The sequence below is a fragment of the Pteropus medius genome, unplaced genomic scaffold, assembly GCF_902729225.1.
Source record: "Pteropus medius unplaced genomic scaffold, Ma_sr-lr_union100, whole genome shotgun sequence".
NCBI classification, from domain to species: Eukaryota; Metazoa; Chordata; class Mammalia; order Chiroptera; family Pteropodidae; genus Pteropus; species Pteropus medius.
Window position 1 is genome coordinate 18,981,347 of NW_024351730.1, and position 20,064 is coordinate 19,001,410.

At 32.7% G+C, this 20,064-nt stretch overlaps 1 protein-coding gene and 1 pseudogene across 2 annotated transcripts in view; both read right to left on the reverse strand.

Annotated features, from left to right (window-relative positions):
* The window catches only part of CENPC (centromere protein C), a 67,774-nt gene that overhangs the window by 11,816 nt on the left and 35,894 nt on the right, over nt 1-20,064 (reverse strand). For both annotated transcript variants that reach the window (XM_039845340.1, XM_039845341.1), the window contains 5 exons: nt 12,632-12,775; nt 11,378-11,457; nt 5,149-5,208; nt 1,894-1,998; nt 1,011-1,139 (listed from right to left, as the gene is read on the reverse strand). In XM_039845340.1, coding sequence (XP_039701274.1) covers nt 1,011-1,139; nt 1,894-1,998; nt 5,149-5,208; nt 11,378-11,457; nt 12,632-12,775 — 518 coding nt within the window. The remainder of the gene's footprint in view (nt 1-1,010; nt 1,140-1,893; nt 1,999-5,148; nt 5,209-11,377; nt 11,458-12,631; nt 12,776-20,064) is intronic.
* LOC120588659 (uncharacterized) lies at nt 6,276-6,394 on the reverse strand (annotated as a pseudogene).

Here is a 20,064-nt window from a genome sequence, read left to right on the forward strand (position 1 = left end):
AAATCAATTAACATGACATACCACATAAACAAAATAAAGAATAAAAATCATACAATCATATGAATAGATGCAGAAAAAACACTTCACAAAATCCAGCATCCATTTATGAGAAAAAACTATCAGCAAAGAGGGTACATAACCAAAGGAATATAAAACCCTAATTTGCAAAGATATATGCATCCCTATGTTCACTTCAGCATTATTTACAACAGCCAAGATATGGAAGCAACCTATGTGTTCATTGATAGACAAATGGATAAAGAAGGTATGAGATATATATACACACGCACATACATACATACATACATACATACATACATACATACATACATACACACACACACACACACACAATGGAATATTACTTGGCCAAAAAAGGAATGAAATCTTGTTAGTTGGGACAACATAGATGGACCTAGATGGTATTATGCTAAATGAAATAAGTCAGACAAATACCATATGATTTCACCTATATGTGGAATCAAAAAAACAAAATAAATAAACAAACAAAACCAAAAGAGACTCATAGATACAGAGAACATTTTGATGGTTGCCAGACAGGAGGGGGTTTGTGGGGCTGGGTGAAAAGGGTGAAGGGATTAAGTACAAATTGGCAGTTGCAAAACAGTCATGAGGATATCTAGTATAGCATGAGAAATAGAGTCAATAGTACTGTAATAACTATGTATGGTGTCAAATGGATACTAGACTTATTGGGGGATCACTTCAATGTATAATAAATGGCTAACCACTATGCTATACACCTAAAACTAATATAATTTTGAATGTCAACTGTAATTTAAAAATAAATAAATTAAAAAAAAATTAAGAATAAAATCAGTTTACTTTCACAATCTGGGGAAAAAAGATGGACATTAAAAAGTGAATTACCCTTAGGTATCGCACTTTAAGTTTTCAGAAGTAAAATTCAAAATTTGCAAAGACCTACTTTTCAAAGCACTGTTATTTATAATAAAATCTAAAAGTTACTTTTAGGAATAAGTTCATACTTCTTTCATCATTATCAAGACAGATCCTTTTCCTATTAACTATTTTGTTGACTTTTTTCGTTTCTCCTTTTGCCTTCGTTTTAGATGATACTGTGTCTGGAGACAGTATTCCACCAATCACAAATCCTCCTGAAATTTAACAATGAGAAAGATTATCACACTGGGGAAAGTAAAAACTGTGACACCAAACTCTTTAAATTAATACAGCAATTTCTTTTCAAAGTACACACACACAAAAAAATTGTTATTACTACATTCTACAGCTAGTAATTCAAATGACACAAATACCAAGCAATTTCATCAATGACTCTACTATCCTAAACCTAGAAGCAATGATGAAACACAAGGGAGTGATTTCTGCTGCTTGAAATCAACGGTCATCAACAGAGATTTAAAACAAACAAAAGAGCAGCAATGAACTATTTATAGTAATCTATATGTGAGTTTAATCCTTTGACTTAGATATAGCCATCAATAAAGGAAATAACTTCAATATAACACCAACTATACTTACTTACGCATCCTCCACCATTTCTATAAAAATATATGATGAGAACATGGGCTGAGAATAATATTGGGGAATATTTAATATTTGCTAGTTATAATTTTCTTAGATTCTGATTTAATGCTTAATTTGAAACCCTGTTACATAGAAATAATAACATTCTATAAAGCCACAAACATATCTAATTACTACCAAAAAGAAAAAGAAATCAACATCTCAGTAATAACCAGAGAAATCTTGTCACATTTTGGGGGGATGTTGATTAAATGAGGTAATTTATGTAAGTATGTGGACACTGCTTGGTAGATAATATACATAAATAAACTGCAGCAATCTTCACGATTATTTTTTATTGTTAGACATCAAAGCATAGTTTACCTGATGGCCTTCCTTGGTAATCTACTCGCTCCCCTCGCCAGTATTCCAAAGGTTTCAATCGTGTTCTCTTGGTCCTGCGCACATTTGGTGTGTTGGAGGGCAATACTGTAAAAAGATATTAGGCAAAAATGTAAATATATAAATGTTTAGTTGAATACTTTGCAAAGGAAAGACTGATTCAGCTTCTATAACACTAGCAATGCTTCCAGACAAAATATTAGGAAAACAAAATTTTAAGACATATTTGTGCTAATAATTAAAGAAATGCCAATACAAAACTGGCTACTAGATTGCAAGGATTTCAAAACTTGATAATATCCAGGGTTAATGATGTTAAAGGTACCCAGAAACTCTCATACGTTGTAAGTAGAAATGTAAAGTGATTGAAGACAATTTGACAATACTTGTAATTACTCTCTGACTCAGAAATTAAGTGAAATGACTAGAAAATGAGTTTGTAATAATTTTCACAAAAATGGACAAAGCTATAGGTACAAGAACATTCATGGTAGTACTGTCTACAATGGTAACAGAAAACAAAAATTAAATTGAAAACCATCTAAATGCTCCACACTATAAAATTTGTACATCAAGGGTAATCATGTATATGTGTATATGAATAATATGTCTGTATAACACACACAACTACTCGTTTTATTTGAACAATGTAAAGTTCTATATACTAAGTTGAGTTTGTTGGCCGTATAATCAAATTCCTATGTTCTTATAATATGGTTGTGTGGAAAGCCATAAGGTAATTATTTTTTGTTTGCTAGAGCTGTTCAATTCTAAAAATAGTGTATCAAAATTTCCCAGTCTAACTGTACTGTTTAAATGAAAATCTTGCTTTTTCTTATTTTTATATACATTTTAGGTGCTAGGTTGCTTGGTGCATAAAAGTTCGATTTTTCTATCTTCTCATAAATTGTTCATGTTACTATCCTGTTCATCAATTTTATTCTAACCTTAAATTCCACTTTGCCTAATAATAAAAATCACTCCTGTCTTTCTTAGGCAGGTTTATATCTAGAAATAACTATTTTATTTTTGTTTAAATTAGCCTACTAATTCTCTGAAAACTTTTATTTTAAAATTCGTTTTGAGTGTTTCTTAAAAACATATAGGTCGATTTGTACTATTTAACCAAATCTGACAGTTTCTATTTTACTAGAGGAATTCAATCCATTCATACTTATTTAGTGTAATAAATAACACGCTTCCTTAATTCCTTTCAATTTATTTTATATTTACAAGTTATTTTATATTAGTGATTCTTCTTTCTCATTTTTATTAATTTGCTCAAGTGGCAGTTCTTTTCTTCCCTCTCCCCTAGGTCATTTCAAAGTTTTACTGTTCTTTTTCATTCTAATATTGGTTATCTTTCTGTTCCTGACACTCAAAAGTCAAACTCTTATTTTTTCATGATTATATAAAAAACTATATACCTTACCAAGATAAGCTATCTTCTCTTTTTTTCTCATTCAGTAAAATAAAACTTTTAGATTACAGTATTCCCACATTATCCACCAGAGATATGTTCCAAGATCCTAGTGAATGCCTGAAACTGCGGATAATACCAAACCCTACAAATATTATGTTTTTTCTTATACATATGAACCTTTTCACTTAAAAGAAGCACTTTATGGCTTCTCTTTGGCATATCCCAATTGCTAGCATCGCTACTCTCATATTTTGGGGTCATTATTAAGTAAAATAAGGGTTACTTGAACGCAAGCACTGCGATACCACAATAGTACATCTGATAACCCAGACAGCTACTAAGTGACTAATGGGCGCATAATGTATATATAGTGTGGATACGCTGAACAAAGGAATGATTTACATCCTGGATGGGACGGAAGAGGACAGCGTGAAATTTCATTACACTACTCAGAACAGCATGCAGTTTAAAACTTATGAATTGTTTAATTCTGGAATTTTCCATGTAATATTTTCAGATTGTGGTTGACCAAAGGTAACCACAACAGTGAAAGGCAAAACTGATACCTCAGCCCTATAATTTCAAGGAACTAAATTGTGCTAACAACCACATGAGCTTGAAAAAGGATACTGAGCTTCACATTAGACCACAGCCCAGGCTGACACTTTTGATTGCAGCCTGTGAAGCTCTTAAACAGAAGACCCAGCTAATCTGTGCTTGGGCTCCTAACCCACAGAAATCATGGGATAATAAACGTGTTGTCTAAGCCACTAAATTTGTGGTAATTTAGTAATAGCAATAGAAAACAAAAATATATTATTTAAATTTAACCACATATATTTCGAGAATCAATTCTTACCACTATTTCCTCTTTTTGGACTCAGTTCTGATTTATACATTACTTGGTTAAAATATCTAACATAGGTATTTTACATGGAGGATACTAAAGTTAACCTTGCATTATCTGGAAAATAAATTCAATTATCAGAAAGAAAACTACCTCAGGAAGGTATAAGATTATTGGATTATAATACATTTCCGAAGGTAGGCTATAGGTATTATTTTATTCTTCCGGTATTACATAGATAAGCAGTACTTCGGTATTACATAGATAAGCAGTACTAGTCATTTAACTTTTTCTATCTGGAAAAGTCTCTCTATCCTTACAATTTAGGAATTTTATTCACTTATGTCTAGAGGTGTATCTTTTTCAATAATTCTGATCGGTAGTTTGTAAACTCATTCAAACTGCAGAGTCATTCAAGCTTATCTTTAATCCAGGGAAGTTACTTTACTTTCTTTGTTTTCTCTCTTCCATCTGTTCCTTTTTTCTGGAAATCCTACAAAGGTGGGAGGTCTCATGAATCTTGACTAGCAATTATCTCTTTGAGAACCATGGAGTTTTAATCCTCACACTGGCCTCTATGTGGGTGTCCCAGTTCCCAGCCCACTACTTACCTATCCTAGCTACTGCTTTGTTTAAGAGTGCACTGGACAAAAATGGAAGAAGTTGTCAGGGATATCATCTACCTAGCAGCTATATTTTATAGAATTCTACAACCTAGATTCTTAGCCTACGTGGGATCATGCTCCTTAATAGGGGACAAAGAGTGAGAGGGCTATAGGACTTATACGTGGACAATAAAGAAACTCAGTGGTCTGTGATGACTTAACTGTGAAATTCATGAAAACTAAACATATAGTTTTAATTTATCTGCCAATTAATCCAAATAGTATTTCCCTCCACTTGAGAAAAAAAGTATATTTAAAACCAGGTTTATAATATGAAATCATTAAAAAACAAATAATTTTACCTAATTTTTGATGTATTTTATTCTCTAGTGTCACTTTAGATCCTTTTCCTCTTGAGTAATCTGCAAAATGCAAAAGATAATATCATAAACAATGGCTACTAATTCCATTTTGAGTTAAAATGTATTACTTGGTCAACTGCAGTATAAGTACTTTAAATAAAATTTGACCCGACAATGCATTTTATTACCCCTTCTGCTTTTCTTTGATAAGGAATAAAGACTAATGAAAAACAGTGTAACATTTCTCTAGATTTAGGTACAATGACTATTTCTAAAGAGCATACACAGTAGTTAAAAATAATAATAAAAAAAAAACAGATTTTCTATTGCTCATGGACTTTGGGTGAAATAAGCTATTGGGCGGATAAAAATGCAGGGTGTGATCATTAACAATTAATGTGCTAATAATGTAATCTATGATCTTTAAAGTTCTAAAAACGTACAACTGTACTGAATTTAGCAGTGTGCCAATTAGGTCAGGAGCTCTCACCTTTAGTGTGGTAAAAGCATCTAAACATAGCTGCTATCAATTATTTCTCTTCCTATGCACATATGTTCTTTATCAAGAGATGAAGTCTAATTCCCTTCTCCTTGAATCTCTGATGACTTGCCTGACTAATAGAAATGCAGCACAAATGATGTTCTGGGACTTCAAAGGAGTCCTAAGAGGATATGCAGGTTCCCCCTGGGTCTCTTGGAAATTCACTGTGGAGAAAGTCAGCCACCAGATATGAAGACTCACTACCCTAAGACTGCCATGCAATGAGAAAACCCATGCTACCCACATGGAAAGGCTATATAGTCCTCTAAGAGATGTTTGGCCAGCCTCCAACTGTTCCAGCGCCCTGGAATATGTAAGTGAAGAAGTCACCTTGGACTTCCAGCACAGTTGAGTTTTCAGATTACTCCAACCCCAGCATATTGCATTTGACTACAAATGCATGAAAGAGTCCAAGTGAGAATTGCCCAGATAAGCCAAGTCAACCCACAGAACTATGAGAGAGAAAAAAAAAAAAACAATTATTGTATTAAGCCACTAAATTTTTTTTTAGGTGAGGCAACCCTTGGTTGACCTCACAGATTGCAAGGACCTTGTCAGCTTACAATCCCTTATTTTTTATTTTTTATGCCTACAGAACTTGGTCTTCCTAGGTGGTCTCCCATCCAAGTACTAACCAGGTCTGACCCTGCTTAGCTTCTGAGATCAGACGGGATTGGGCTTGTTCAGAGTGACACGGCTGTAGACAAGCCACTAAATTTTGCGTGGTTAGTTACACACCAATATATAATGGGAACACTTAATGTCCATGAATCACCTAAAATTTTGATACAATTTTGTATGTAATGGGGAGAGGGTTGGGAATGGAAAGTGCCTGATAAAGAGTATGAAGTTTCTTTTTTGAAGTAATGAAAATGTTCTAATATTTATTGTGGTGACAGTTGCACATCATTGAATTATATACCATAAAAGGTTAATTGTATGGTAAGTAAAGTATAATCTCAATAAAACTGTTACCAAAAAAAAAAAAAATCCAATTTCCCATGCAAGCCCTCGCTAGAATAAGTAGAGGCTAGTCTTTGCTTGAAAATTTTCCCACAGCAGTGAGGCTTGAGGGCAGCTGGTGGAGTCAGAGAAGAAACAAAGCAAATAAGTAAATGTACTAAGAATAATGGAAGCCAGGGTTCTCACTATCTGAGAAGCAGTTTATAATAATGGAAAAGAGAAAGCAGAAGTGTGGACTGGAACGGGAGGTACTGATATGAACTCATGATTTCTAAATATATATACAGAAATAAACATAGATACTTGTATATTTACAATGTGGATATATATGTATGTATATTCATTTTTGTATCCCAGTCCACTAAAAAAGCCTGGAAGCAATGATATCCCAGTAACAATGAGCACACCAAGCATACTGATCTGAGCCTCTAAATCCTTCCCTAAAAAGAAACTAGTACCTTAGGAGAAATAACTGATTTCAGAGTTGAAGCAAGAATCCTAGAACATCCTATGCCAAAATATAAGACAGTATTCAAAGCATGATAGAAACATGACAAAAAGACATAGGGACCAGTTGAAAGGACACTTACTGGCCAAAGAGGGCATAATTTAAGTATCAGAATCAATGATAAAGATTACAAGCTATCGGATAAAAGGAGAATCCAGTAGTAGTTCATAATAACATAAATAAATGAATAATGAATAAATGGGGACAGAATAAGAAAAACTATTTCTTATAGAATGCTGGTTAATTAAAAGAGAAGGAATTAGGGAAATAGAAAATAATTTGGTATCATATAATTAGTGGCTGATGATTCAGGTGAAGTCTTTAATAGATGCTAAGATTGGTGTGGAGGTTTAAAAAGAAACAAGTTATTGAAATAGTATCAGGAAATCACTCCATAAAACACTTAACAATTACGGAGAGAAAAACTATCTTTAGATTAGAGAAACCTGGCAATAACTTGAACAGGTGATCAAGACTAACATCACTAGCAGGAGATGAGTCAACACTGTGCACCTCCTAATGTGATGCACAAAGAACACAGCACCACTTATGTAGTATTTCTGTCACATATGCCAGACTGGCAACTGATCATGAGGAAACATCAGAAAGATCCAGGTTGGAGGTCATTTGAAAGAAGGAAAAGCTTTACTTTCTTTAAAAATGTAAAGGTCAAGAATGTGAGAAAAAGCCTAAGAAACTGTTCCTTATTGAAGAAAACTGAAGGGATGGAAGAGCTAAATGCAATCCATGATCCTAGATTGGATCCTGAATTAAGAGAGAAAAAGGAATACTTGATAGAACTGCTGGTGAAATCTGCATGGAGTCAGTGAAGGAATATAATAAGTCCTCACTTAATGTCATAAATAGGGTCTTGGAAACTGTGACTTTAAGTAAAATATTATAAGAAAACCAATTTTACCACAGGCTAATTGATTAATTGATACAAGTTAGAGTTAAGTTCCTACATCATATTTCTGATCATGAAAACCAAATCCCCCAACTTCTAAATTAAGACCCAGAACACTTGCAATATTAAACACTAATAAAAGTAAGTTATATATACATTTAAGAAAGATTAATAATAACAAGATCAATCATTCTTTTCCTACCCGCTTACTCCAGTTCAGGGTCGCAGGTGGCCAGAGCCTATCCCAGCAGCTCAGGGCACAAAGTGAAAACCAGCCCTGGACAGGGCACCCTTCGATCACAGGGTGCACTCACACATACCCAAACTTACTCATACTGGGACAATTTAGACATGCTAATTCACTTAATGTGTACATCTTTAGGATGTGGAAGGAAATCGGGATACCCGGAGACTGACAGGCGGAGAATGTGCAAACTCCACAGAAACAGTGGCCCCAGCCAGGAACTGATTTTTTTTCTCATGAACATTATAATGAAATGGCATTGAATAAAATAACATTATTCAGGGACCTGTTGTACTGGTGTTATAGTAATGTTGATTTCCCAACTTGAATGGTTGAAGGATGATTATGTTCTTGTCTTGTATTATGTCTGTACATATGCGCACATGATATGTCTGCAGATTGCTCTCAAATAGTTCAGAAGAGACTGATGATAATTAATATATATAAACATATATGTAGGAGAAGCAGGGAAGGAGACGGAACAAATGTAAAGTGTTGACAACTGTGGAATCTGGATGAAAGGGATATGAAATCTCAGGGTAAGTTTCTGATTATTTAAAAAAATATATTTTTTAAAAAAAGCAACACAGACACAACTCTTGAATTTCAAAGATTAAAGAATCCTAATAAGCATGGAAATTGAAGAAAACAGGCTACCTACAAAAGAAAAAATGAAATAAGGTTGCCTCCAAATTTTCACTCATAAGCATTAGCTATCATGAGGCAAAAGAGCAACAGCCAGATAGTTTAAAGGAAAAAAGATTATGACTCAAGGTTATCTTTACTATTTAACTAGTTGTTCATTATGTTAAAAAATTCCTGAGTGAAAGTAGCTAGCATATGTGAAAGTAGCTATCAACTTTACAAATAACAAATATATCTGTTATGAAAATAAGTATTAATGTGTTAATGAGTGAAGAAAAAAATACCGACAAAGCAAGTTAAAAATAAAAATTCAATCGTATGCTACTTCTAAGGCACTTTTAGTTCTGTAAGAAAGTTTAAGTAAAAGGAACAACAAAGCAAAAGGAAGCAAGGATCACAATATTAACATGAGACAAAACAGACTACAAGGTAAAAGCATTATAAGAGCATCAAGAAATTTGACCAAAGCACGTACATTACAAATGAAGGTATACATGCTCAATAACACTAAAACATACATAGCAAACACTACATTAAACACAGAGAAACAAACAGACCATTACAGTGGAAAACACTTTACTTCAACTCTGGCAGATCTTAACAGATGTCCAAATCTAAGATCTTATTCTTTTTCCCAAAATCTACTCATCTAGTAGTCTCTAAATAAACTAATGACAACATCATTCTTTCAGGTACTCAGTCCAAAAATCTTGTTATCCCTGATACCTCTCTTTCTCTTACACCCCACACCCCATCCATCCCAATCTCGTTGACTCTACCTTCAAAAATACTTAAAATCCCACCACTGCTATCCACCTTTTACTGCTACCACTTTAGTCCAAGCCACCACCTCTCACTGGATTCTTGTCTCATCAATTGATCCCCTGCTTCCAACCTTACACCAGACCCCTCAAACTCATCAGTCCATCTCTAACACAACAACCAGTGATTTTGTTTACGGGTCTGCCACCCTCTCCTGGTCTCCTTGGTGTTTCTCCATCAGAACAGATTCTACCACATCAGAACTTTTGCCCTAGATCTTCCCTCTGCATGGGGCATTAGTTCCCCATACAGCTGCTTGGTCTGCATTCTCATCTCTTTCATATCTTTGCTCAAATGATCACTTCCTCAGTGAGACCTTTTCTGCCCATCTATCTAAAAATGTAGGTCCCATTTCCTACCCTAAAGTCTCTGCTTTATTTTTCTACTCTGAGCATTTAACAAATCATAAGTTCTGCTATCTTTTTTCATTGTTTTACATCCTGGCCCCATGAGCTTTACGTGTTCTAAGAATACTCTAGAACACAAACAAAACCTTAATAAATTCAAAGGATGAATAATACAGGCTAATGTTCTCTAGAACAATGAAATGAAACTAGAAACTAAACAGAACAAAACAAAACTTTATAAAATAACAGCCAACATTACATCTTTGACATAAATCAGGTATTAACAAGAAATGTATATTTCTTGTATAAACAAGAAATGTATATTTGTTCTTATATTAATTTATGGGACTGGAATTGATACCACCATCTTACAGATAAGAAAGCTGAAGCTAAGAACACTGAAACTTCTTACTCTAGATAACATAGCTAATAAGCGGTAGAGCTGGATTCAATCCCGGGTTTCTGACTCTAGAGACCAGGTTCTTGGCTAATGTACTCCTAAATAACTCCTAGGTCAAAAAAACTCACTATAATTTAGTGTACTACAATAAGAAATTACATTTAAAAAAAACCTATAACATTGAGCAAAATTATACTCAGGAAATTCACTGCTTTTTTGTTTTTACTAAACAAAAAGTAGAAAAATAAATATAGAAAGCACTCAACTTAGAGGCGAAAAATAATAAATCTAAACACAGGGAGAAAAAAGAAATGTAAAAAGAAAAGGAATTAGTAAATTAAGAAAAAATATTGTGTAACAGATTATATTCCAAGCACACATTCGTTCAGGTCATAAAAAAATTATAAAACTCTCCATTAAGATGCATTTTTAAAATTTTATTATGGAATGTTTCAAACATTTTTAAAATAGAGAAAATAGTATAACGAAACCGATATAACCATCACTCAGCTCTAGTAATCAGTACATGAGTAATCTTGCTTCATTTATACTCTTATCAACTTAACATTTTTAAATACTGCAGTAGATATCTTAAGTGCCAATTATTTCATTATGTCCTACTTCAAGGAAAGGACTGTCACTCATCTCTCTCATTCTTTCTCTGTCTCTCCCTCCCTCTCTCTCTCACCCAGGTATAAGGTCTTGCAACTCTCTAAACATATAGTAAGGCTCTTAAGAGTAAGTACTCAATACACGTGTGCCACTGGCTATAATTTAAGTAAAACAGAACACCTAACTCCATGTGCCTAAGGCCATAAAAATCAAGGCAGTAGAAAATAAATAATAATTTACCTGAACTTTCTTCAACTTCCTCCTCATCTGCATCAGAATTTTTCTTTCCAGACAAATAATTCTTGAGCCTGAAAGGTCCACTTAAGAGAAAAAAAAAAAAGTAAACCATAAAATTTGTGCTTTTATAATGTATATATCTAATTATCTACCTTAATGTTCATTTTTTCTCCAAAAACTGACAAAAGTGTCTTTCTTATAAAATCAATAGCAACGTTATAGGTCACCAAGAATATACTTACCTGCTGCATAAAACAAATATACAATTTAATCCCATAACTGTCAAACTAAAATTTTATAAAAACTAAATTTTATAACCTTATAACTAACTCATGGATCAGAGTTATGAATTTAAGTCAAACCAAATAATATTCTTTTATAAAATCAAATTATAAGAAAATTAGAGAGAAATCAACTTATCTTAATTTTTTAAAAAAACTACTACCAAAATCAAATGGAATTTAAAATATCGCCTATAAATTGTTCAGAGATAATTCAGCTTATCTCAGTCCTAGATTCTTTTCCTCCTATTTTGAACCTATGATAGGCCTAGTAGTCATAACCCACCAAATAGTAAAGATATCTTAGCTATACCTTAAAAGTCTGAGAATATGCTATAATTTACCATTCTTTCAGTTTTTAAGAAGATATATGACTTCAGATATTATAAGAGTAGGTTTGCTCACTGAGTGTGCTTGCTTTAAACATACATCCACATATTCTTAAATATTCTTCCTTTCAAGAGTGCAAGGATTAATTCCCCTCTCTGTGAATGTGGTCTGGACTTAGTGACTTGTTTCTAATGAACAAAATAAAGTGAAAGTGACAGTGTGCAACTTCAGAGACTAAGTTATTAAAAGGCACACTATGACCTCAAAACTGTAGTCGCACTTTCTCTTAGATCACTTGCTTTGTGAGGAGCCAACTGCCATACTGAATAGCCCTATGGAGAAGGCCAAACAATAAGGAACTGGGGCCTCCCTCCAACTAACAGCCAAGTGAGCAAGCCACCTTGTAAGTAAATATTCTGGTTCCAATCAAGCCTTCAAAGGACTACAAACCAGACAGATATCTTGAATATAACACCTGATGAGAATCTCTGAGCCAGAACTAGCCAGCTAAGCCCCTCCCAGATTTCTGACCCACATAAAACAATAAATGTTTGCAAGCCACTATTAAATTTGGGGTAATCTGTTACACAGCAATGAGGAGCTAACATAGTAAGTAAATTCTATTATTCTTAAAATACATGCATACCTTTGTTCCAAAACTAAAGTCTTAGGCTCTCCAGAATCCAAGTCAGACTCTGCTGATGTCTTGCAGGGATATCCACTGGTCTGAAGCTTTAGATGAACATTTTGTGCAGTCATATTATCTTCACCTTTTGGGCTTCCTGTAACTCTGTATATATAAAAAGTTTATAATTTTTTACATTTCTTCATAAAATATTTCTTCCAGAAATAATACACAGGTGAGCAGACAATATAATCCTGTTAACAAACACCAGCCAACTGTGTTCAGGTCCTGGGAACTGCAAATAGCCCACGAAGGAAATTTGATTCTAGGACCTACCAAGAGTTCTAATTTAAAAAATTCTAAGAAGAGAAATGGTACAGACCTGGCTTGCTTATGATGAAAGTAATGACAAGAAGACATTTGGAGACATTCTCTACAGGCAACTTTTGATACATAGCACACAGTTAATTTATCATAGTTTTTTGGAAAATACACAAACATCTGAAATTATCTTTGGAACCCTAGTCAGCCTAATGAGGAGCAGTAGGGTGGTCAGACAGACTCGGACTCAACTCTTTGGTAGCTACCAGCTAAACAGTTTACCCCCAATATATGCAAACAAGATACACAATTCCTATACTGCATAATTTCCTCTCTTCTCTTGCATCTCTCTTACAGACCTTATGTTTTAATTTGTTTCTTGGCTCAGTTTACCAGCTTATTCTTATCATAATGTGCAAAAACACTTTGCATGTAACATAACTAAAGAGCATGCAAACTTCCGAGTTTCTTTGATAGTTTATTCCTGGAGGTTCTATGGTCCCGCTAGGTCCAATCATCACAGTCAAAAGACATAAAAGATTATAAGTAAATACTATGAACAATTATATGCCATCACTTTAGATAATCCAGATGAAAGGGAAAAATTCCTAGAAACACACAAATTACCAAAACTGATTCAAGAAGAAATAAACAATCTCAAAAAACCTATAACAAGAAAATGAATCAGTAATCAAAAACCTACCTAGAAAAGAGAAGCCCTGGGCCAGATGGTTTCACCACTGAATTCTACCAAACATTCAAGAATACAAACTCTTCACAAATTCTTTCAAAAAATAGAAGAGAACTTCTCAACTCACCTTATAAAGCCAGTATCATCCTGATACTAAAACTAGACAAAGGTATCACAAGAAAACTATGGACCAAAAATCTTCAACAAAATATTAGCAAACCAAATACAGCAACATATAAACAAATTATATATTATGACCAAATGGGATTTATTCCAGAGATGAAGTTTTGGTTTAACAAAAACCAATTAATGCAATACGTCGTATCAGTAAAGAACAAAAATCACATGATCACCTCAATAGACGCAACCAAAAAAAAAACGTATTTAACAAAAACCCTGTACTTTTTAATGATAAAAATATTCAACAACTAGAAATAAAAGAACATCCTCAACCTGATAAAGGGTGTCCATAAAAAACCTACCCTTAGAGTACACCGAACTGTAAAAGACTAGATGCTTTTCCCCTAAGATTAGGAACAAGACAAGGAAGTCTGATATCGCCACATCTATTGAACATTGTACTGAATATTTTAGCCAGGGCAATTAAACAAAAAAAAAAAAAGAGAGAGAGAGAGAAATAAAAAGCATCCAGATTAGAAAAGAGATATAATTAACTCTACTCACAAATGACATGATCTCATACATAGAAAATCCTATGAAATCTACTAAAAAAACTATCAGAATAAATTCAGCATGGTTGCAGGATAAAAGATCAATATACAAAAATCAACTGTATGCCTATACAGTACTTGCAATAAACAATCCAAAAATAAATTTTTAAAAACAATTCCATTCATACTTAGGAATATTTTTTTTAAGAGCATTAAAACTTATGCTTCAAAAACATTAAGAGAAGTTAAAGGGGATCTAAATAAAAAGAAAAATATCCATGTTCATGAATCAATAGAAATAGGGTTAAAATAGTAATGTTCCCTATATACAGATTAAATGTAATCCCTTTCAGAATCCTAACTGATATATTTGTAGGAATGACATGCTGATTCTAAAATTTATATGAAATTGCAAGGGACCCAGAATAGCCAAAACTATTCTGAAAAGGGGGGAAAAAAAAAATTACCATAAACAATGGTAATCAAGACAATGTAATACTGGAACAAGAACTGAAAACTGAGAATCAAGAAGTAAACCCGTATATCTACAGTCAACTTATTTCAAAACTTTCTGATTTCAAAACTTACTATAAACAATGGTAATCAAGACAATGTGGTACTGGAACAAGAACAGAAAGTTAAGAATCCAGAAGTAAACCCATATATCTATTGTTAACTGATTTCCAACAACAGTATCATGACCATTCAATGGGGAAAAAGTCTTTTCAACAAGTGGTTATGAGATAAATGGATAGTTAACCTGAAATGGATCAAAGACTTAAAAGTAAGTTAAAACTATAAAACTCTTAGAAGAAAAGATATATTGTCAAGAACTTGGACTGAGCAATAGATTCATAAATATGACAAAGTATAAGCAATAAAGGCTTAAAAAAAGATAAATTGGATTTTGTTAAAATTTAAAATGTTTAAGTTTCAAAAGACACTATCAAGAAAACTAAAAGAGCAACCCGGGGCAGAGGAGAGGGGAGGCTAGAAGTCTCACACTCCCTGACTTCATCTTATTTTGTGAAACAGAACTGAGAGACAAGAAATAAACTCACATCTACATGGGCAAATAATTTTAAATAAAAAAGCCAAAAACGTACAGTAGAGAAAAGAAAGCTTCTTCAATAAATGGTGATGGGAACATTAAAAGCCACATGCAAAAGAATAAAACTAGACTGCTATTTGTCATCATACGCAAAAATTAATTCAAAATGGATCAAAGACCTAAATATAAGATCTGAAACAATAAAATGCATAGAAAAAAACATAGGTACTAAAATTATGGACCTTGATCTTAGAGGATTTTATAAATTTGACCTAAAAGTTAAGGGAAGTAAAAGCAAAAATATGTGAATGGGATGATAAACTAAAAAGCTTCTGCACAGCAAAGGAAACCATCAACAAAACAAAGAGACAACCAACTGAATGGGAGATATTTACAAACAACACCTCTGTTAAGGGGCTAATATCTAAAATATATAAAGAGCTCAACAACAAAAAAACAAACAATCCAATTTAAAAATAGGCAGAGGACCTGAACAGGTACCCCCGCCTGTTATGTCCCCCTATGTTCATTGCAGCATTATTCCTGTTGGCCAAGACAGAGAAACAATCAAAGTGTCCTTCGATAGATGATTAGATAAAGAAGATGGGGTACATATATATGATGGAATATTACCAGCTATAAAAAAAAAGATGAAATACTGCTATTTGCAATAACATGGACGGATTTTGAGAATCATGCTAAGCGAGTAAGTCAGAAAAAGTTGAGAACCATATGATTTCACTCATGTGAGATATAAAACTGAAAGCAACAAACGAAGAAGACAAACAAAAACTCACACACGCAGACAACAGTTCAGTGGTTATCAGAGGGACAGAGGGGAGGGGAGAAGGTAGAAAGGGTAAAAGAAGTCAAATATATGGTGACAAAAGGAGATCTGACTTTGAGAGGTGAATGCACAATGCAATATAAAAATGTATTATAAAACTGTGCATTCGAAACCTATAAATTTTATTAACCAATGTAGCCAATAACTTTAATTTTAATAAATAAATACATAAATAAATAAGAAAGCAAGTTAAAAGACAACCCATAGAAAATATCTGCAGATCACTTATTTGACAGGGGACTTGTATCTAGAATATATAATGACCTCTCACAACTCAATAAAAAAAAAAAATTAAAAATTAGGCAAAAAAATTAAGCACATGAAAAGATGCTCAACTTATTAGTCATGTGGGGAATGCAAATGAAAATCACGAGATAACACTTCTTATCAACTAGTATGGCTAAATCAAAAAATCAGATATCAAATATTGACCAGGATGTGAAGACACTGAAACCCTCATACATTGCTGGAAAAAAATGTAAAATGGTGCAGTTGCTCTGAAAAATAGTGTTGCAGTTCCTCAAATAATTAAATATAGATACCATAAGACTCAGAAGTTTCACTCCTAGGTACTCACGCACACACACACACATACACGGGTGAAATCAGGGAGAGAGATAATAGTTTTTAAGCCACAATTAATAAATTAACCTCTGATTATTCTAAGGAATCTTCCTGATTAGAAATATTACATGAGCTACTTCTCCATACAAGTATGTAACCCATTAAAACTTTTAACTTGTTCAAGAGTAAAATTTTCTGTTTCTTATAATCTAGTGACCATGGTCATTTATTATCCTTCTTCCTTATTAAAACCTTTGGGAACAAAAACGAATTTAAAGACCTAGTTCACTTAAAGTATAAGAAGCAATTTACCCTTAGTTTCTCTCATTTTAAACTTATTTAAGCACTTAATTTTTATATTATTTCTATAAGCCAGTTTGAACAGAAACACACTACATAGATTTTTTAAAATTTATTTTAACATAATAGCAAGTTTTCTATAACAAATTTTTTGCCTTTCCTAAATATAGAATAGTAAAACTGTTAATATGCTTTTTATATCTAAATTATCTTCAAGGTTTCTATGAGAACCACTGAGTAACCACGGAGATTTATCTTTTCACCTTATAACAGGTAGAATACTAAAATAATTACATATGTTTGCTCTCTCATACATATTAAGTCGCTTAATGACTATACAAACTGACTAAACAAATGTCTCAAAGATCTTTCTAACATTATAGCAACTATCAGCTTTAGATATTCCTAATCTCACTGTGCAAAAGACAGTGTTTGTTTTAGGGTTACTAGCTCAAATTGAGAAACTCAACATAAATCAATTTTTCACCTTAGCATTTCTCTCAACACATAGGTAAGGCTTATCTACCTTAACAAAATATTGATTTATGTTTATTACTAATTACATTCAAGTAAAAACAATTGGGCTACTAGTCAGAAGATCTAGGTATCCAATGACACACTATTTAATCTATGTGGCCGTTCCGCACATGTAAAAATGGAGCTAATACTTATCCTATTCACCTATCAAGAGTCTATCCAAGTTAAATGATATAAAAAGCCAAACTAATATAAATATAGAAATCTGATATAAGACAAGGGGCACTAGAAATCTGTGGGGGAAAATACACTGTTCAATAAACTGAATAGACAACTGATTATTTACACAGAGTAAAAAGAATTCAGATTTCCTATTCCACATGAAACGCAAAATAAATTACAGATAGTTAAAAATAATAAATATAAAGAAGCAAAAGTTAGACTATTTAGAAGAAAATACAGAAAGAGATCTTTATGTCTTTCGAATAGATAAAACAACTGTTCAAAGCACTAAAAGTGATAAATTCAACTATATTAAAATTAGATCTTCTGTACAAGATACCATAGAATCCTTAAAAACTGAAAAGATGAGATACAGATTCAGAGATGATATTTGTAATACATATGACCTATTAAGGATTAGGAGCCAAAGTATATAAAGAATTCCTAAAAATCAATGCTAAAAAAAAAGAAAAAGAAGCAAAAGGTATTAACGAGCAATTTACAATGAGGCAATCTATTTAAAAATAGGCAATAACAAATGAAAAAATGTTTAACTGTTTAACCTCACTAATAATTAAGAAAATGCAAATTAAATCTAGAAACTCAGACCCATTAGACTGACAAATACATTGACCCTTGAAAAATAGGGTCTGAACTACATGAGTCCACTTCTATATGGATTTTTTCCAATAAATACATATAGCAGTATAAATGTATTTTCTCTTCCTATAATTATCTTAATGATTTTCTCTAGCTTACTCTATCATGAAAATATAGTATATAATACACATAACATACAAAATATTTGTTAATAGACTATTTATGTTATTGGTAAGGCTTCCAGTCAACAGTAGGCTATTAGTAGTTCAGTTTTGAGAGAGTCACAAATTAATTAAATTGGTTTCGACTGCATGAGGGTTGGAACCCTAAACCTCCATGTTGTTCAAAGGTCAAATGTAATAACAATCCTAACATCAACATATTTTGATGAGAACGCAGAGCAATGAGAATTCTTAAACATTACTGCAGGACTATAAATTGGCTCAGCCTATTTGGAGAGCAATCTGCCAGTATTTAGACAAGTTAAACATATATGTACCCTAAATTCCAGCAATTCTACTTCCAGGTATATATAATACTAGAGGCAATCCCTTATACATGTACATACACACACACACACACACACACACACACACACACACACACACACACAAACAAAAACATGTATAAAATGTCTACTGTAAAATTGTTTCTAATAGTGAAAAATTAGAAAACTTTATCAAGAGAATGAATACATTTTCATATACCCATACAAGATCATACAAGATACTATAAATTCAACTAGCCATTTGTTTTTTTTAAGTCCTAAGAGCTTTGAATGGTTTTTACATTTTTAAAAGGTTACATTTTAAATGGTTATTTCAGTATCTACATAATAGCCTGATTTTGCTTTTGGCCACCAAAGCTTAAAATATTTACTATCTGGCTCTTTAAGGAAAGTTTGCCAACCTCTACTATAAAGGAATAAAAATCCTTTATCAACATGAATAATCTCAAAGGTATATAATGAACAGAGGAAAAACAATTCACAGAAGAATATAGATAGTATGAAACCATTTTTATAAAGTTATAAAACAATACAGCACGTTACTTTTTCTACAGTGAATGTAGAAACAGCCATGAGAATGGTAACTACCAAATTCAGTGTAGCAGCTACCTCTAACAAGGGAGAGAGAATAGGCTGATTAAATGTACACATGGGATTCCAATAACGTTTCATTTCTTAAGCAAGGTCATGGGGAATCAGGTGTTACTTTTTTTTTTGTATACATGAAATATTTCATTAAAAGAAACTGAATGAGAAAGAAGATATGAGAATGATGTGAAAAAGTTAAATAGAATGTGTGCGGGATTTCTTTTTGTACTGTAACATACACTAATAAATTTTAGGGTAACTCTATCATTTATTTTGGTACATCCCCAATACTTTGCGCTTTCTCACACATGATATATATTATTTGTTGGGTGAACACATCATAAGCAAAAATGCATTCTATTCCATAAGCAAAAATATATAAGAACAATACTTAATTCACTAGATTGTTAAGATGGATGAGAATTCGTTGAAACCACTTAGTGAGTACTTGGCACATAATAAGCACTCAAAATACATTACCTACTATCATCTTAGGGGGAGAAGTATTATGATGTACTCTTAATTATTAAAATCACATTAACCTCACTTAAACTAAAGTAAATGCAAATGTACCCTTAAAAATTAAGATGATAAATTTTATGTTATGGGCTTTC